Below are 20,708 nucleotides of genomic sequence, written 5' to 3' on the forward strand. Positions count from 1 at the left end.
TAAAAATCTTTTTTCCTAGAGTTAAGACAAGATTCTGTGTTTGGGTAATGTTCTAAGATGTTATAATTGGGACTTCCCTGGTGTCCAGGGGTTAAGACCACACTCCCAATGCAGGGGGCACAGGTGCAATCTCTGGTCAGGAAACAGATCTCACGTGCCACACAGCATGACCAAAAAATAGATGTTTTAACGTTATAATTTATCATATAAAATGCTCTATAGCTGGAGATAGAATTCATATGTCTTCAGGGTTTTCAGAGTAAAATTTCAACTGCCTATCATTTATTATTCCTTTCCTACCGTAAAAATGATACAGCATTGTAGGATTATAAATATTTTTTGAACATATTTAATGAAGACCCCTTTTGGTGGCAAACAGATTCTTTTATTGGCAATCAAAAAACTTCACACTTACAATATGAAAATAAATGCTCCTTTAATGAATAATTAAATGAAAACTTTGCAGGACCTTACAGGATATTTAGTAGGTACCACGTGTACCTTACAACACAGAATGTCAGCTTGATGGGATTGTGAGAGCGTGACTGAAAATGAGAGATGTCATTTATAAAACAGCTACCTCACAGCTTTCCCCAAGAGTAGTTCCTCTGCGATTAAAACAAGAAACAAAATTCGTACTTCTGCCTCGTTTTAAGATGTGACTGAGCATACATCAGTCTTAAATTTTATGATTTCGATGTTGCTTTTTCAAGGCACTCAACAGAAACTCAAATCTCATTTTAGAATCATGAATCTGAGATTTGCAGTGAAGCTGTAATTTCTCAGTATCAAAGTTTCATTATTACACAACAATTCTGTTTCACAAACACCCTTCGTACTTCGTCCTGCTCCCCTGAGGCACCGCCCATTCTAAGTAAGGTTTCTGCAGCTTGTCTGAGACTAGAGCAGGCTCTGCTGCTTCGGTCACAAAACTCTTCCTGGGTGAACAGGAAGAGTTGCCCTTGCCCTTTCCAGAAGAAATGCTGTTTTTACTTTTTCTGTTTCTTTTCTACTATGAAAAACAGGGCTAAACCGAATCTTAGAATCTTATTTTCTGCTGGATGATTAAAATCTGTATTGCATATGTCATCTTAAGTCTCTTAAAATCCAAAACTTTAGTGGAGGACAGTATGCTTTCTCTTGTTGTCACTTAATCAAAGCAAAAATAGAGCCCCATAGAAGTTTCAACATTGAATGTTTTGTGAGTCGTAAAGCTTAGTACGAGTCCAACAGCTTGATATGTCTGTAGTCTGTGCATTATCTTAGATAGTTCATGATCTAGAAGACCACTTGTAGTCAAAAGCCCATCTTTCAAAAAGGTCCTATTTCCTCAATAGTCTGTTTACAGAGTTCACTGCCTTGTTTATATATATAGGCATGTATATCTGTATACAGGATACATGTAACAAGTGGTCACACAACTGCCTTTATATATACAGGCACATATATGTATATATAAGATATACGTTAGCAGCAGTCACTCAGCTCTTAGCTGTGCTCCATGAAAGCCACTTTGGATGGCGATCATAGTCTCTGAGTCATTTTCAATCCATACACACACACACAGTTAACACTGGTCTCATAAATGCTGTTGACAATTTAGAAGGACTGCTTTTCTAATTGAACTCTAAAAGAAAAGTGCCTTGAATTTAAATTTTTTAAAAAACTTCAGTCTTCAATATTGAAACTGCTAAGTCACTCCATTTTTCTATGAAAAAAAAAAAAAAAAAACAACCCACAGATAATAGAGTTGGGGGAAACTTTTTAAATGAAAAAGCAAATTTGAGAAAACACCCTGTTACTAAATAGTTTAAGAAAAGAAACCTACAGAGAGAAAATATTCCCATAGAAAGGTAAAAGCTATGTGGACTGCCACAAATAATGGCATTATTTGTAATAACAATTAGAAATAAATGAAACCTTCAGTAATCGGACTGTAAAATTTATTAGGAAGTGTCCAACTGATAAAGCATTATACAGCCATTAACGATGAGGAGGGATCTGATGGACAGGGAACACCTGAAGCCAAATACAGAAAGGACCCTGCTGCTCTGAACAGCTCCAGTCGAAAAAACTAAGCAGGAACGCCATGTGCGGTGTCACTGAATTAGGGGTAGTCTTCCTTTTACTGGAAAAACCAATAAAGCAATATAAAGCTTCTGTATTGATTGTACCTTTTCTAAAAGAAAGCAAAAAAAAACCCCTCAAAATGGAAGAAATTACTGAAAAACAAGTCTTTGCAAATAAATGTTCCAGAGCGGGGCGTGCGTCTGACTGCATCCAGAAACCAACGTGTCTTTCATCACTTGGGAGGCAGGACCTGAGCCAGCCTAGTTCTCTCGAGAGGAAGGCGGCGTGAACAGACCCGGAAGAAGAGGGGTAAGTGCCCAGCCAGAGGATCTGTGGCCACAGCCCTATTGTGGATTTTATTAACCAGGCTGTAATTTGTCCCCTTTGAGTGCTTAGACAACACGCTATGCTTCAAGACAAAATTTCACAAAAGTCTTTATTTTTCTTGCTACAGAAAAATTCAGAGGCGCTACTATTTCCTTCTCATAATAAAGCAATTCTCAGAAATCAAGTCATATATATTTTTAATGACAAAATGGTTAGTGTTAACCCTATGTAACATGTGATCAGAAAATAATTAAAGACCACGGGGTGGTGACTATCAGAAACAATACTGGACAGAAGATTATCAACAGAGCAATTTTCAATAGAAAACTGAGCATTTTCCTTGGGAAATAAATTTAATATTCTATTATTAAGCAACTGGGGCAAAAAAGATTAGATTTTCTGTAACTGCGATTGAACAGGATTAGAAAGGCTTCATGGGGATGAAGTTTTTTTTGATGGTTTTATGATGACAACTACCACCTCCTAGCTAGTTTAGCTCTCCGAAGAAAATGTTCAATCAAAAGGCTAAATCATACAAAGCACTTAACGTTTTCAAACAGTTGCCTAATAACAAACTTTTAAAAGAGATTATCCATAGCAGTGGATTATTTCTACCAAATTTTTGAACAAGCCACACTCAGAAACACTACAACAGAGCAGTGTACTGGTTTATCTGGTTCTCTGCACTACTACAAAAATAGTCAGAAAGAGCTTGGTGTACTCAGTGTAAGGCTGACGGTTTACTTGCTGCAAGCCGTGTATCGTGCAGTTACATTCTCCCAGTTGATCACATTCCAAATGGCCTTCAGATAATCGGGCCTGACATTTTTATACTGAAGGTAATAAGCATGCTCCCACACGTCAATCCCCAGCAGGGGGATAAGACCTGTTGAAATGAAACAAAAACCACGGGATTCAATCTAAAACACTGCATCTTCTCACTTTAACTGTCCTACGCACACAAAATTACCCTTTACCACATTCTCGTCCACTTTTCAGTTTCTTATATATGATATATATAGGAAATCTGCATAAGAATAAAGATCCTAAACGATTTTAAACTTTACTCTTTGGAAGAAGAAAATGTGATAAATAGGAAAAATAATTGAAATAGACTTGGGAAAAATCAACTAAACCACAGTATTTAACAGGTGTTCTTAAAATCAACAGATTTATCCAAGAGCCAATTCTCAGTGGTCCTTACTAGGGGTCTCAAAAAGGGTGTGATTCATTTGCAGGGGTGGCTATGTGTATGCTAAGTCACTCAGTTGTGTCTGACTCTTTGGGACCCCATGGACTGCAGCCCACCAGGCTCCTTTGTCCATGGGGATTCGCCCAGCAAGATTACTGGAGTGGGTTGCCATGCCCTCTCCAGAGGATCTTCCTGACCCAGGGATCAAACCCAGGTCTCCAGCATGCCTGAGTACCTTCCAAAGGTGGTGTGCATTTGTGGGGGGCTATGAAAAACCTGCTCTGCTCCCCTGGGCTAAGGTTAGTCACAGAGAGCACAAAGCATTTATTATGTATAATTAATAAAAGTGAGTCACTTTTCGGTACAACAGAAATTAACACAACATTGTAAACCAACTATATTTCAATAAAATAAAGCACAAGGTTTATATGAGACATTAATATAAGAATAAGTTAACAACGAAAACTGAGTAAGACTTAAGGAAAAGATGCACATTTCAGAAATTAAGTAATTTAAATGAAGAATTAGTTAAATCTACAAAACATTCATTTAAGAAACCTCTCTAGGGACTTCCCTGGAGGTCCAGTGGTTAAGAATCCACACTTCCAATGCAGGGGGCATGGGTTTGATTCCTGGTCAGGGAACTAAAATCCCACAGACCACGCTGTACAGCCAAAAAACAAAGGAAACCTCTCCAACTGTAAGCACTCCTCTAAGAAAAGAGTCATCAACAAATGTGTCTAAATCCATCGTGGGGTGTGCCACTAATCATTTATAATTAAGGCAGCAAAATTCATACATGACTTTTCCCATAAATAAACTGCCATGACTTTCATTTATCTTTATTCCTATTGGCTTTCTTCAAGCGGGGAGAAGGCGGTGTCGCTAGGATTCACCAATCACAGCCTTCCGGGTCAGGTACCTGACTCCAGAGCACTCAGGGCTCACAAATCTTTGCTTTTCCCAATTCTGTGGCTCCCAAAAGAGCAGCTTAGATTCTGACTAAATCTGGACAGATCTGGGGCAGTGGGTCATGTAAGGAGGTCTCCTGACATGTGCAGAGGCAGAAAATATGGCTGAGACCCACTGCTAACCGATGCGATCACCTTTCATCAGAGTTTCAGCTGACCACTGGATCGTTAGGACTACTCCCTAAAGAGCTACTACTTCCATCTGGCTCAACATGAAAAAGGAATTCATGAGCCCAGCCTGCAGCTTTGAAACCCAGCCTCTTCCTGCGCCAAAGCCCTCCGCAAGGCAGACTCTGGAAACCTGAGCTCTGGTCCCAGTTTAGCCACAGGTGCTCAGCACAGGGGATGAGAGTCCAAGGTTTGAAGTCAGACCGAGCCTGTGTCTCTTTTCCTCCTTCATGCTATTTATCTAATCTTAGGTTTTTATACTAGTGCATATAATTATTCTGTAGCCTGATATGAATTCTCTATCAAATGAAGCAGAGCTTATGTTTAAAATCTTTTTGTTAACATATCTGTAAAATTACATGTGCTAATTTTATAAAATATCAAGGACCTGGAAAGCATTTTTGCTCACACAAGACTCTGGGTATCGGCTCCTAAGATCTGCTCAAAACGTATTCAGGAAGGTTTAAACGCTGTTAGTCTCCAGTTCACGATAAATGCTTTACAATGAACCATCTCTCCAGAATAAAGAATTCTAACCTGTTGTTCCTTGCAGGGGATCCTGGTTAGAACAAGCAGCAATCTGTAAGCGTCCCTGCTCCTTATTGAAGCCGAGCCAACCCCAACCGGAGCCTTGGACACCAACAGATACAGCAGTCAACTTTTCCTTAAATTTGGCAAAGGAACCAAAGTCACGTTTGATGGCTTCCAGCAATTCCCCTATTAAAAACAGAAACCAAAAAAAGGTTACAAAACCCACCCATGAATGAAGAGATTACAACAATTACAATAAATCATTTTAGCACATATATCAAGTATTATTGTCATACGGCCCAAGACACCAGGCAACACAGAAAGCACTCCGTAACCCAGCGAGCCTACAAAACACAGTCATTCCTGCCCCGACATGACAGTCGTCGGGTTTCATGATTTTTATTCACGTGTGTGTTACTGAAACACGTTAGAGGGATTTTTTTCACTCACAGTGCTATTTCCACAAGGAAAGAAATAGTATTTTCCATTCACTTTCTTTTTCCCCCTCAACAGAAGATTTTACTTTGAATCCTACCCTACCTACTCTGTCGCAATTTGGGAATAAAATGTTATGGCTGAGATTTGCTTCTTCTCCAAGGCAGCCCAGATCTTTCCTACGTTAATTACTACATCATTTTAAAAAGAGTGATGTTGCCTCTTAAAGTGAACTAAGGGTGCACTCCACGGGTCATCACCCTTTTTATTCTGTACCCGTACAGAATACAGTCCTAGACGGAGCACATCAACTAAATCAACTACGCCCAAGATATTCCTTCTCTTATTTTAATGGTCTAAAAGTAATCATCTAGGGGCTTCCCAGGTGGTCCGGTGGCTAAGACTCTGTGCTCCCAATGCCCCAAGGCCAAGGTTTGCTGCCTGGCAGGGAATTAGATCCCACCTGCCATAGCTAAGACCTGGCAGAGCCAAAAAAATAAATATTCAACTTCTTTTTAATTTTTAAAGTAATCATCTATTATAAGCACAAGTGGTGAGATAAAGGGGCACAGATAACACAAAAATGGCAGAGTGCCAAAACCTGTTGGCTGAACATAGGTGTATCTGATATTCTGGTAACTCTCAATACCTCAAAAGTATTAAGTCATGGTCCAAAGATCTACCTCAGAAAAAATAAATTCTCCAGCTCCCCATACTTACTCCTCCAATCATCCTTACTTCCAAATGAAATTGCTTATTTCGAGTGCATAAGGTGCCTTCTAGAATAGGATTAAAAATGCCTCAGAAACTTAAGGTAGATGCCAGAAGACCAGAGACAAAGGTGGAGAGCTCTGTTTATGGCCCATACCTTCCCTGGGATGGGAAGGATAAAGTTACGGGACTCCACGCACCAAACAGGAAGTCAAGTGAACAAGCAGAGCGAACAAGTCCATTGGCTCTGGACTCCCTTGTTACCTGCAGCTGTCCTGGAAAACCTATTTTTCTGGGACAGTTTACTTTTTTATCAGCTAGAAAGAGTAGTAAAATAATAGCAAAGGGCACTATTCTATAATGGCCTAATTTTTAAAACAACCCTATAATTATCCCCATACCATACAGATGAAGAAAAGTAAGATATGGAATGGTTAATATCTTATCCCAGGGCCTAGAGCAAGTAAATGAAAATTCATCTTTCCTAAAAACTCAGTCTTCCCCTGATGCACAGTGCATTTCGACCAGGAGATGACTCCGTATGTGGTATTGTGTGTGTGAGTGTGTGCATAATTCCCTGGATGTATTCTGCACTCTCGCACGTGCCCCTCTGAAAGTTACAGCTCTGTCGTACCCTCTGCTATGAGAAAGATGCCATCATGATACCTCAGGGAGAATGAAGGTAACTTAAGAAAATCAAGTCATTCCTACTATGCACAAAATGAAGCCAAGGTTGCCCCACTTTAAACCAACCTTGGGGTTCTCCACCACCGTTAGGGCTCAGATTTGTCCAGAAGATGCTGTGATTGATATGGCCCCCACCGTTGAACTTCAACGCAGGCTGCAGAGCTATCTGAGCTGTAACATCACCTGAAAGATTAAAATACGAATACATTTTCTTTAAAGTCTTGCGCTTTATGGCAACCCACTCCAGTGTTCTTGCCTGGAGAATGCCACTGACAAAGGAGCCCGGTGGGCTACAATCCATGGGGCTGCAAAGAGCTGGATACGACTGAGTGACTGAACAAGCAGTCCCAAAACTTCACCATTTCAATATTTTACCAAAAAAAAAAAAAGTGTCCCCAAATTATGTGTCCCAGTGGATTTTCAGTTCAATCAATAATGTAGCAAACAGCTAGTGAGCAAGAGTGGCAAAGCTAGTAAAAAATTCACTCCTAGGCTTCAAAGAACTCGGTTTTCTCGGATAGAAAAGATTTCAGTAAATGACCTGACAAAGAAAACAAGGACAGAAAATAGTGGAGTGCTATAAAATAGATGGTTGCATACACAGGCTATATGGAGAACGTTCAACTCTCATTCTCTAGATAGACAACCACCTACGAACATGGTTATACTACCCAAACCTCAACTTACTCAAAACTGAACCGCTGATCTTCAACCCCAAACGCGTTCGTCCAAAGGCCTCCCCCATCTCAGTGAGTGCCAGCTGTTTGCTCAGGGTATATTTGATGACATGGTGATTTGTAATTCTTTTCCTCTCATACCCCACATCCAACCCAGCAGCAAAGCCAGAGAACATCCAGAGAACATCCAGAACCTCATCCCTTCCTCCAGCCTCCATGTCTCCCACTGTCTGCTGCTTCTACACCCACCCCTACGGTCTATTCTCAACACAGTGGTCAGAGGGCTTCTCTAAACCTCAGACTGATCATGGCACACCTGGGGTCAAACCCCTCCACAGGCTGCTCTTAACAGAGTGAACCCCAAGTCCTTACAATCGGTACAGGGATGCGTGTCATACGGCCCTCTGCATCTCCCTGCTGGCCCAGCTCAGGCCACAGTGGCCCCTCCTGGCACTTAGATAGCCGGCCTGGCATGCGGCCAGCTTAGGGCTTCCACTGACCACTGCAGCCTTTGCTGGAACACTCTTCCTGGAGACAGCCTCCGGGTTTACCCCCCCTTTCCCTCTCAAGTCTCCACTGAAGCATCAACCACATTAGAAGGCTTCTCTAACCACAATATGAAATGGGCAATGCCCACCCGCCTCCAGACCACTTCCTGTCATCTGTTTTCCTCAATAGGACTTCAGCCCCTGGCATACTACACATTTCTTATTCACGTCTCTCCATGCAAGGAAAGCTCCAATGAAGACATGGACTTCTGTGCGCTGCTGTGTCTCTGAGGCTCAACATGTTGCCTTACAACATAGCAGGCACTCATGACACTAAATGGAGTTTCTACAGAAAAAGAATTCTGACCTCTGTACTTTAAAAAGAATGGCATATTTGGAGCTGTTTTTTTGACCTTGCCAAACATGGAGGCAAAATAAGATATTTTTTTCTATGCCTTGAAGAAGGTACAGACTAACAAAACTATTATGAAAGATGGGAATTTCCTTATTCAGTATTAAGTTCTTATGACTCCAAGATCCCAAAGTGAAGGACACAGAACCAAGCAGAACTCTGCCCTTGGGGAGCTTACATAACAGAAGAAGTTTTCTATTTCTGTTGTTGGTTCATTCACTCAGTCATGTCCAACTCTTTGCAACCCCATGAACCACAGCACGCCAGGCCTCCATCACCAACTCCCAAAGTTCACCCAAACCCATGTTCATCAAATCGGTGATGCCATCCAACCATCTCATCCTCTGTTGTCCCCTTCTCCTCCTGCCCTCAATCTTTCCCAGCATCAGGGTCTTTTCCAATGAGTCAGCTCTTTGCATCAGGTGGCCAAAGTACTGGTGTTTCAGCTTCAAAATCAGTCCTACCAATGAATACACAGGACTGATCTCCTTTAGGATGGACTGGTTGGATCTCCTTGCAGTCCAAGGGACTCTCAGGAATCTTCTCCAGCACCACAGTTCAAAAGCATCAATTCTTCGGTGCTCAGCTTTCTTTATAGTCCAACTCTCACATCCATACATGACCACTGGAAAAACCATAGCCTTGACTAGACGGACCTCTGTTGACAAAGTAACGTCTCTGCTTTTTAATATGCTGTCTAGGTTGGTCATTTCTGTTGTTAGGGTGCATGCTAAGAACACACATAAGAAATGGCGCTGTCTGAAACAATAAAGCCTCCAGGTTTTAGCAATTCAGAAAGTGAAGTGAAGTCGCTCAGTCGTGTCTGACTCTTGGCGACCCATGGACTGTAGCCCACTAAGCTCCTCCAGCCATGGGATTCTCCAGGCAAGAATACTGGAATGTGTTGCCATTTCCTTCTCCAGGGGATCTTCCCCACCCAGGGATCGAACCCAGGTCTCCCACATTGCAGGCAGATGCTTTAACCTCTGCACTACCAGGGAAGCCCCAGCAATTCAGAAAGGAGAAGGCCAATGATATCTAAATACACAGATAATCTTTGAGAGTTCTGTTTAAGATACCAACTTTTGTCACTATGTTTACAAAATAATTTTCTGACAGATCAGTGTTTCCCTTACTAATTTTTTTTGGAGAATCAATCTAAAAATAAATACAGAATTTATATTGCTTTTTACTGCCAACAGTAACTATAATGGAAAAGAAACTTGCTTACTGAGAACTAGTTTCATCACAATCTCCTCAAGTTTACATGAGCATTTTTAAATTTTAATAGAAATTTGGGGGGCTTAATATCTGCTTTTAAGAATTTTCCTGAAGCTCAACGTTTTCTTTGGCTTCACAGTAGTTTTTTCCTCTGTTGAATACAGTAAAAGTCAAATATATATGTTTGTTTGAAAAGTATTTATGGTACTTACCTGAGATAAAATTAATGATGTTATTTTCCTTACACTTTTTTCCAAAATTTTCAAACATGAAAATGTAACTTCTTAATGGTTTTTAAAATATAATTGTTTAAATAAACAAAAGTACCACAGATAGTTATAATAGAATATATTAGAATATATATATAGAACACAGAATATATTGTGATAAAGTAAAGCTTTTTTCCCAGAAGCTTTCACTAAACAAGCAAAGCTTCTATTGCACAAGGACTGGCATTTAAGCTGCTTTTAAAATACTGAAGAGGCATTCATAGGTGTCATGTGTTGTCTTGCAGGAAATAAGTTTCACAACTGGGATTTACCCCAGCCTCTCCCCATTACCACATTCTTCCCGAAGTTGTTTTTTCCCTAAATCGTAGAACCTCTTCCTGTACTCAGAACCTTTTTCTTTCCTCAGACCATCCCTCTGATCGTCACAAGTAAATCTTCCAGAATGTGGTAACTTCCTCTTCTTTTCGTTTACCTAATAATCTCACACACAACCAGACTGAACTGCTGCCTTTTCCCACTAGATGTCCCCAGTCAACAAGCAGTCACTGCCTAAAATACAATCAACCAATTTCTCAGGACTGAAATTCAACTTGCAGATATAGGAAATCTAGAAAACTGGTGCTGATGAACCATGTGCAGGGCAAGAATAGAGACGCAGATGTAGAGAAGGAATGGACTCATGGACAGGACGGGTGGGAAGGAGCAGGGGAGGAATTGAGAGAGCAGCACTGAGGTACATACGGTGCTGCTGCTGCTGCTGCTGCTAAGTCACTTCAGTCGTGTCCAACTCTGTGCGACCCCATAGACGGCAGCCCACCAGGCTCCCCCATCCCTGGGATTCTCCAGGCAAAACACTGGAGTGGGTTGCCATTTCCTTCTCCAATGCATGAAAGTGAAAAGTGAAAGTGAAGTCGCTCAGTATACACTACCATATCTGAAATAGCTAGCTAGTGGGAAGCTCCCTGTACTGCACAAGGAGCTCAGCTGGGTGCTCTGTGATGACCTACAGGGGTGGGCTGAGGGGGCGGGTGGGGGAGGCTCAAGAAGGAGGGGATATGTGTATACCCATAGCTGATTCATGGAGAAGGAAATGGCAACCCACTCCAGTATTCTTGCCTGGAGAATCCCATGGACAGAGGAGCCTGGGGGGCTACAGTCCATGGTGTCGCAAAGAGTCGGACACGACTGTGCGACTAACAACAACAACATAGCTGATTCATGTCCTTGAACAGCAGAAACTAACACAACATTGTAAAGCAATTATAGTCCAAATAAATAAAATGGGGGGGAAAAAACATTTAGGAAAAAAAATGCACTTTTAACTGTGTTGCTTCAGCCACACGTACAGCCTGGAAACAACGGTTTCCCTCACGCAAAAATGTAGAAACTATTCTGGATAGAAACGTTAAGACATCGTACTCCCATAGACGGCCCCAGACTCAAAACACAGAATAAAGTTCACGCACTACGGGTTTTGTCAACTGAGCTCCTCTAAAAAAAGAAAAACACCAACTCCGTACTATATTTTCACTCAATTCAAAAGAGTGGCATATAAAAGAAAACAGAGTGGCCAACAAATGCAAGCCTGGGTTCCCCACGAAACGGCTGTTCTCCCTGTGAATTCCGCCCCCAGGTCCACGCGCAACCGCGCGCGTTGGTTCTGCGCGGCGCCGGGGGGCACTGGTCTTTACCAGGCACGCCTCGCAGCGTAGCGCCCCGCCACCCGCTTCCCAGAGCCCGGCCGCCCGGCACCCACGCTTCTCCAGCGCCTCCCGGTACTTCTCCTCGGCGACGTTGAGGTTGTTCACGTAGGCCGCGTGGTGCTTGCTGTGGTGCAGCTGCATGATCTGCGCGTTGATGTGCGGCTCCAGGGCGCCGTAGTCGTACGGCAGGTCGGGGAGGCTGTGCTTCTGCCGGGAGCCCAGCACGCTCAGGGCCGGCACCAGTCTCCTGCTCGTGCTGCAGAGAGAGCACACCCAGCGCGATTGGGCCCCGCACGCAGCCACCTTTCCCCCGCGAGCGCGTCTCCGCAGCCCGGAGAGAGGACCCGAGCGCCGGAGAGGAGGAGGAGGAGCGGGGTGGGGCTGGCCCTTGGGACCGTCGGCCAGCCGGCCGTCCAGTCTCCAGCCTGAAACTCAAGCTGCGGTCCAGCGGATCCGGCGGCACCTGGGCGCGCTCGGCCCACCACCTGCCCGCAGGCCGGTGTCCTGGAGCCCGCGGGGCCAGCGCGAGCGGGCCAGTGGAGGGCAGCAGCGGCAAGCCACCGAGGCCCCCGCCGGGGCCGCGACCGGCCGCCGCGCCCGCTATCCGGAGCCTCACCTGCACGCCGCCAGCGACAACATGGTGGACGCCGCCCGTGGGCCTCTCGGAGCTCGAGTAGCCGCGCCGCGCTGACCTGAGACGATGCGCTTGTGTCCCGGGCTGCGCCGCAAGGACACCACCGCCGCGGCCCCGCCTCCCGCGCGCCCCGCGGCCCCGCCCTCCTGCGCCCGCCGCGACCCCGCCCCACTGCGCTCGCCTCGGCCCCGCCCCGCTGCGCGCCGCTTCCAACGCCGGGGAAATGGGGTGCTCGGCGCTGTGGTCGGCCCCGCCCGTGCTCCGGGCCCAGCGCAGGTGAGAAAGAGGCCCGGCAGTCTCCCCGGCGGCTGCGCGAGCCGCGGGGCCCCCACTGCGACTGCGCGTCTCCGGGCGCGTCGCCAAAGGGAGGGCCGCTGTTTTCCCTCCCCCCAGCCCCCGAAAGAGATGGTACGGCTCTGCGTTCCGCCCCGGTGAGGGCACCGCCTGGCGCGGCCCGCGGATGGGGGGCCCAGGCCCCGCGGGCCGTGCCGGGAAGCCCGCGGCTGCGTTCCTGCTCCTTCCCGGACGCTGCCGGGGTGGGGTGGGGGGTAGCCTCGGGGTCCCGGGCCCTTCGCACAGAGGAAAGACTAGTGTCTCTGGGAGCCGCATCGGAGCGCAGCCGTGAGCCGACGCGGTCTCGCAGGAGAGCGGGCCCTGGCTCTGGGACGGTGTAGGGCCGGTCCCTCTCCAACTACTGCCCTGAGTGAGCGTTCTTTCCGAGTGAACCGACCTTGGGACCTCCGCCAGGCCTGATAATAGTGTTACTGTGCACCCGCCACGTGCCAGGGACTGCGCTGCAGAGTTTACATACATTTATCTTTGTTTCACTCCTAGGATAGGCATCATTGATTCCCGCTTAATGAACCGGTTGCCCCGGTCACACCGTTAATAAGTGAAAGATCAGGATTAGAATCCAAAGTTCACACATTGATTACCAGGCCTTAGCAGTCAAGTCTTGAGTGTTTGCTGGGAGAATATAAAAGAAGTACAACAGAGGAGTCTTTGCTGCGGCGTCCTATTTCTAATGAACTGTAAATATCAGGTACTTTCTCAACAACTGGGAAAAAAAATCCTGAATTCTGTGAAGAAATTAGAAAGTTTTACACTGTTATTGGCCTGAGTTGGGCCTTTCCTGAATAGAATAGTACAGTAATAAACAGACAAATAATAGGTGCTGAATAGTGTTTCAGTTACCTTCCTCCACCCCCTTCACAATTTCCACCCCACCTCTGTGCCGAGGATGACTAGGGGAACCGAAAGGGGAAGCACTGAGCCCGGCTTCACAGAAAGGGTAGGGCTTGCTGGCAGTCAAGGTGAATGTAAGGGCATGCTACCAGATGGAGGAAATTCAAGTTGGAACCAGGTGATGAGTGTCCTTAAAACTCAAACACGTAATTGGTAACCGGAAACTGAAAAGCATTTTAGCTGACATGAGGCATATTTAAAGTAGTTTTCCAGTCAAGGGAGTCTGCCATTGATTTAAGGGGCAGGCTAGTTAAAAAACTGTTGTATAAATTCTAGCATGAGATACTAAGAACTGCTTTTAGGGTACTAGCTATGGGAACTGGAATAAAAGCATTTGGAAGAATGAAATAACAATTCAGTGATAGGTCAGTCGCTAATAAAAAGGCTTGTTCTAGTGAGAACAAAATATCACTAGAAGGAGATTGAGCCCAGTCAGGCCAAATCGCTGTACTTCTTTTTTGTACAAGTGATGCTTTGATATTTAAATTGAATTCCCACCCCACCCCCTCAGCAGGACAAGCTCTTTTGAGCAAGCAACAAAGGCTGGGTTGTGGGGAAGTGAGATTAGTGTCTCTAACATCATATCTGCCATTGGTTACAGCCTTCCAGAAGACACCCCAACTACGAGAGTGACCAGGATTGAGACCAGGGCTTGGGGGCTGCAGGAGGTAATGAAAATGTCTTACATCCAGTAAACGGGCCTGTTTTTCCTTTATAGTTGACCATTATCAGTTCAGTTCAGTTCAGTGGCTCAGTCCTGTCCAACTCTTTGTGACCCCATGGACTGCAGCATGCTAGGCCTCCCTGTCCATCACCAACTCCCAGAGCTTGCTCAAGCTCATATCCATCCAGTCGGTGATGCCATCCAACCATCTTATCCTCTGTCATCCCCTTCGCCCACCTTCAGTCTTGCCCAGTATCAGGGTCTTTTCCAATGAGTCAGTTCTTCGCATCAGGTGGCCAAAGTATTGGATTTTCAGCTTCAGCATCAGTCCTTCCAATGAATCTTCAGGATTGGTTTCCTTTAGGATTGACTGGTTGGATCTCCCTGCGGTCCAAGGGACTCTCAAGAGTCTTCTCCAACACCGAAGTTCAAAAGTATCGATTCTTCAGCACTCAGTTTTCTTTATAGTCCAACTCTCACATCCACACGTGACTACTGGAAAAACCATAGCTTTGACTAGACAGACCATTGTTGGCAAAGTAATGTCTCTGCTTTTTAATATGCCATCTAGGTTGGTCATAGCTTTTCTTCCAAGGAACAAGTGTCTTTTAATTTCACGGCTGCAATCACCACTATAAGATGTACTCATTCAACTGTCTCAAGGAGTTAGATTACAGTTGACTGGAATCTGTCCCAAATTCCTCCCGCCAGCTCAGGATGTCATCTGCCACATCAGGGCACCATAATTGTGGATTTCCCATCAACAAACTTCCCAAGACTACTTCACAGGCATCTCAGACCCACCAGAGTCTAGATCAACATATTGGCTGAAGAAGGAAAAATGTAGGTTGAAATGAAATCCTTTGGAGTCGGTTATTAAACAGATCCAGCCACAGTGTCTCAAACCCAGAAGTGTGTATTCCCTCCTGTAAAAGAGATCTGGAGTGGGTAGTCCAGGGCTGGGATGACAGTGCTGTGAAGTCCTCAAGGAACCAGGTTCCTCTGTCCTCAGAGTTGCCCCATGATGATAGCTTGTAGAAGACCAGCTATCTCACCCCCTCTCCATGAAGAGGGAGGGACAAAAGGTTGGCCCCAGCTATCTCCTTTCAAGGATTCTCCATGATAGATTCACCCAACAAATTCCAATCAGAATTTTGGTAGAAAGCTGTACCTAACTATAGAGGAGGCTGGGAAACATTCGTTTAGCTATGGCCATTCCCAGTGTTAAAAAATGTGGAATTCCTTAACAACAGAGAAAATGAATAACGGATTGGAAGTTAACAGTCTCTGCCACATATCCTTCTACAAGACATATTTTCACATGCTTAGTAATGAACTCGGACCATTTTTGGAATGACTTTAGCTACATTCTCTCCTTTTTCTCTCTCACTCTTCCTTTTCACCCCTTGTACCACAAACCTTACCCAGACAGGAATCTCAGTGAGAATTGCTCCACCAGCTTTCCTTTTGCATAAATGAGATCGCTAACAGGATCAAGTTGTTGTTGTTTTACTGTAGTTTAGTCACTCAGTCATGTCCAACTCTTTGCGACCCCATGGACTGTAGCCCACCAGGCTCCTCTGTCCCTGGGATTCTCCAGGCAAGAATACTGGGAGTGGGTTGCCATTTCCTTCTCCAGGAATAGGACCAAGAGTAGTACTTAAATTGCTAAAATGAAACCAGTGATCTAGACAGAGAGAATGATGGGAAAGATAGAATATCATTAACAAAGGTTTCAAAGTGAGCTGCCCACGCCACAACATCAGGCGGATTATCATTAAATTGCATCCTCTAAGAATGCATTAACTCTTGGAAAGGAAAGGGGAAGGTTGGCTCAGAGCAGAAGTGTTTTATTGAATGAGACAGGTAGTCAGAGACCCCAGTTTGATTCCTGGGTCGGGAAGATCCCCTAGAGAAGGGATAGGCTACCCACTCCAATATTCTTGGGCTTCCCTTGTGGCTCAGCTGGTAAAGAATCCACCTGCAATGCAGGAGATCTGGGTTCAATCCCTAGGTTGGGAAGATCCCCTGGAGAAGGGAATGGCAACCCACTCCAGTATTCTTGCCTGGGAAATCCCTTGGACAGAGGAGCCTGGTGGGCTATAGTCCATGGGATCTCAAAGAGTTGGACACAACTGAGCAACCAACATAAAGGAAGAAAGGAACTGACGTAATTGAGCAGATCCTCAGTTCTGGTACTGTCAGACCCTGTTCTGGTGCTGGGTCTGATGCTCCACATCTTGTCTTAATTCACAGCATCTCTGTAAAGTGGCTTATTATTTCTCTTTTGCACAAAGGTAGTAAGTGACTTCGGCTTCCCTGGTGGCTCAGCAGTAAAGACTCTGCCTGCAATACAGGAGACCCAGGTTCGATCCCTGGGTTGGGAAGATCCCCTGGAGGAGGGCATAGCAACCCACTTCAGTAATCGTGCCTGGAGAATCCCCATGGACAGAGGAACCTGGCAGGCTACAGTCCATAGGGTCGCACAGAGTCGGACACGACTGAAGCCGCTTAGCACACACACACAGAGTAAGTGACTTGACCAAGGTCACACAGAGCCAGTCGATAGTAGAGCTCGGCTTTGAATGTACTGCTCTCCCTGTTAACCCTAACATCACTGTGCCTTTAAACAGCCACCACACCCCCTGCCCGCCACATTCCTTGCACCCAGTAAAACTGAGCTCAACCCTATTTTGTTTGTGGTTTACTGTTTGAAACTTGCCCCTCCTATGCTGGGTCCCAGCTTATTCCTGTCTTCTCGACTCCTGATTGATCTCCAGCCTCTTCTCTTGCATATGATTCAGGTCCTAGCTCTTGAACCTAAAGCTTGAACTGGTCCTCCGTTCTCCCTTGCCCCCTCTCATTTGCCCCTTCGATCACCTTTGCTCCTTAGTCTCAGTGAAGACCCAGCTTCCTGGAGCTTCCCTTGACCCTGACCCACCTGGCTGACTTTCCTACCCTTGTCTATGGAATTAGACTCACTAGCCATGAACCTGGGAAACCAGAACAGAATGGGGGAAGGGTGAAGAGAAAAGTGGTCCCATATTTAGAATCCAGGTGATGCCTGCGTAAGATCCCTCTGTAAAAACTAGGCAACATCTGCCCCTTTAGGGGAATCAACAATCCACCATCATCACCACTCCTGGTGTGTACTCCAGAGAAACAAGGCTACTAAGATGTGTATATGCAGAGAGAAAGAGATGTATGATAAGGAAGTGCCTCATGCGATTATGGAGGCTGGAGATCCAAAACCTATAGTGTGAACTGGCAGGCTTGAGACCCAGGCAAGCCAATGGTGCAGTTCCAGTGTGAAGGCAATCTGATAGAGGATTCCCTCTCACTTAAGGAAAGTCAGTCTTTGCTTTACTTAGGCCTTCAACTGATTGGATGAGGCCCACACACCTTATAGAGGACAATCTGCTTTACCCAGAAATTTACCAACTTAAATGTTAATCTCATCCAAAACATCCTCCAGGTTAACACCTAAAACTAACCACCACACAGGTAAAACACAGGGGGGGCAATGCATTCCATGTAAGTGGTGGGGAGATTTGTTAGTCATTACACCGCAGAATTCCACTTAACAGCCCAGGATTTATCATGGAGTGAGGCTGAATTCATGGCATAGTTCTAAGAATAACTCTCAAGAGCTACTCACAATGAGTTGACCCTGACCACAAAGGGCAATCGGAGAAGGCAGTGGCACCCCACTCCAGTACTCTTGCCTGGAAAATCCATGGACAGAGGAGCCTGGTGGGCTGCAGTTCATGGGGTTGCTAAGAGTGGGACACGACTGAGCGACTTCACTTTCACTTTTTACTTTCATGCATTGGAGAAGGAAATGGCAATTCACTCCAGTGTTTTTGCCTGGAGAATCCCAGGGGCAGGGAAGCCTGATGGGCTGCCGTCTCTGGGGTCGCACAGAGTCGGACACAACTGAAGCGACTTAGCAGCAGTAGCAGCAGCACAGAGGGCAATGACCATGCAGAAGGAGCTCAGGCTGGCTATGTCTCCTGGCCAGCATTTGTTAGGAGCCGCCCTCCCACCAAAGGTCCACTCTGGAGAACCAGAGGGGGTACGCAGGAGGCATGGCCTCATATACAATGGAGGTTCATTCCAGAACTTGGTCCACGAGAAAGGATGGACCCTGGGTCCCGTCTCAGGCGTGTCCCAGAATATTCTCCATCCTGGTCTGCATCACCCGATCCTAGGGCCCACTTACATGTGCACTGGCCCTTTGGTGGGAAACTGGATAAAATCCTGTCCAATAAGCCTAGAGGGATCTTTAACCTTTGATTTAGTGTCAGGAACTAGTCAGCTATGTGTTGGGGTAAGATGCTCTGTTTATGAAAGACAGCTGATCAGTTACTCTTGTAAGGAGTTTGAAGAATAGCCTCTCAGTGATGGACAAACCAGCAGCTCTCTTATGCTCCACATTCACCCTAAACATTCCAGTCCCCCCTGAGCAGACATCTTAGTCCTGTCCCAGACCAGTTTAACACTTAATCCAGTTGTCAAGGACTGTATTTGTCCCCCAGATTCATATGCTGAAGTCCTGACCCCCAGTACCTTAGAATGTGACTGTATCCAGAGACAGAGCTTTTTTTTTTTTTTTTTTTTAGTATCAGACACTTTTACTTTTTATTTAAATTATTTCCCTTTTTATTTCCTTTTTATTTTATTTTGGAGTATGGTTGATTGAGATGGCATCACCAACTCAATGGACATGAGTTTGAGCAAACTCCAGGAGAGAGTGAAGGACAGGGAAGCCTGGTGTGCTACAATCCATGGGGTCGCAAAGAGTCGGATGTGACTTGGCAGCTAAACAACAGCAACGATAGTCGATTTACAGTATTGTATTAGTTTCAGGTGTACAGTAAAGTGATTCAGTTATACATTTATCCATTCTTTTTCAGATCCTTTTTCCATGTGGCTTATTACCGAATATTGAGTAGAGTTCCCTGTGCTATCCAGTATGCCCTGTTGTTTAGTTTACATACAGTAGTGTGTATATATTAACCCCAAACTCCTAATTTATCCCTCCCCGCACCATAGTAAGTCAGACGAGGAAAGACAAATATCATATGATTCCGCTTATATGTGGAATTTTAAAAAATAAGACAAATGAACTTATTGACAAAAATTAGAAGCAGACTCACAGACTCTAAGAAAACAAACTTATGGAGACAGAGCCTTTTAAAAGGTAATTAAGGTACAATGCAAGCACTAACCCCCCCTCATAAAAAGGGGGCAAGGCCAGGGACACACACAGGCCAAGGGGCGACCATGTGAGGACATGGGGCATCGAAGAGCCCAGGAGGCAGACCTAAGAAGAGGCCAACCTTCCCACACCTCGCTCTCAGACTCCTAGGGGTGAGGGGTGAGCAGAACGGAGAAGAGTCAACCCCAACGCTCTGTTAAAGCCAGAGACAGCTCTTCTGTCTCCCCAGTGCCGCGCTGCCCAGAACAGGAGTCTCCCTGCCTCTGGTCCAGGCTCGGAGACTTCATAATCGTGCTTTGAGTAGCAGCTGACTCCATTAGCTGGGGTTGGAGGGTGGATGAGAAAGGATTTCAGTGGGTGCTTGAACCTTCACGTTCTACTCCCCGCACGGACCGCCCTGTGGTGCTAAGCCTGCCAGGAGCTGGGATGTAGAACCAGCCGTGTCCCCACCCACAGGTGCTTGGTCATAGTCCTGCAGAGCCTGTTACCCCAGAAGATCAGCGGCTCTTGGGGTGTGACAGCAAAAGCCTGAGGCTACCCAGAGACTAGAGTCTGGGGTCAAAGGCTGGAACCCAGACAGCTGGGGCTTCAATCTCAACCTCCACACTGCTGACGATTTAAACCAGGTAACTCTCCCACTGGGGGGCTGTCCTGGGTATGCAGGATGTTTACCTACCTCCCCGGCCACTACCCACCAGAAGCTGGTAGTCCTCACCCACCTACAGCTGTGACAACCAAAGATGTCTCAGTCTGCTCGTTGCACGTGATGCTACCCCAGCCCTTCCATTTTCAAGTCTTCTCAGCCTCCATACCGTCCTGGCCTGAAGCTTGGTTGGATGAGCTTACAATTAGTAGCAAGGCAAATAACCTCTAAGAGAGATGAAAGAAGTTCTTGGTAACTGTTATTAAGAAACAAACAAACAAAAATAACTGGAGAAAACCTATACATTGGAACAAAGTTATGCTGAATGATGACAACTATCTGGGAAAAACAGTACCTGCAAAAAAAAGAAAAAGATGCTAACATCATCACCCACAAGTTTCTCAGTTTAAAGGGTAAACACAGTTGTGAAAGATTACTAATGTCCTTTGGGAGGTATGATTTAAGCAGCTGTGAGCAA

The 20,708-nt window shown here is 45.5% G+C and overlaps 1 protein-coding gene and 1 long non-coding RNA gene across 2 annotated transcripts; one reads left to right on the forward strand and one right to left on the reverse strand.

The window, feature by feature from the left end:
* Positions 1-1,926: 1,926 nt before the first annotated feature.
* Positions 1,927-12,598, reverse strand: SOD2 (superoxide dismutase 2). The gene is made up of 5 exons (XM_070796477.1): positions 12,440-12,598; positions 11,877-12,079; positions 7,159-7,275; positions 5,266-5,445; positions 1,927-3,283 (listed from the first exon to the last, which is right to left on the reverse strand). The coding sequence occupies exons 1-5, from the start codon at positions 12,460-12,462 to the stop codon at positions 3,138-3,140; spliced, it is 669 nt and encodes a 222-aa protein (XP_070652578.1). The 5' UTR covers positions 12,463-12,598; the 3' UTR covers positions 1,927-3,137.
* A 15-nt stretch (positions 12,599-12,613) lies between these two features.
* LOC109564094 (uncharacterized) lies at positions 12,614-19,267 on the forward strand. The gene is made up of 3 exons (XR_002181470.2): positions 12,614-12,733; positions 14,304-14,370; positions 16,664-19,267. It is a non-coding gene; the product is annotated as an uncharacterized lncRNA (long non-coding RNA).
* Positions 19,268-20,708: the final 1,441 nt, after the last annotated feature.

This window comes from Bos indicus, chromosome 9 (genome assembly GCF_029378745.1).
Source record: "Bos indicus isolate NIAB-ARS_2022 breed Sahiwal x Tharparkar chromosome 9, NIAB-ARS_B.indTharparkar_mat_pri_1.0, whole genome shotgun sequence".
NCBI classification, from domain to species: Eukaryota; Metazoa; Chordata; class Mammalia; order Artiodactyla; family Bovidae; genus Bos; species Bos indicus.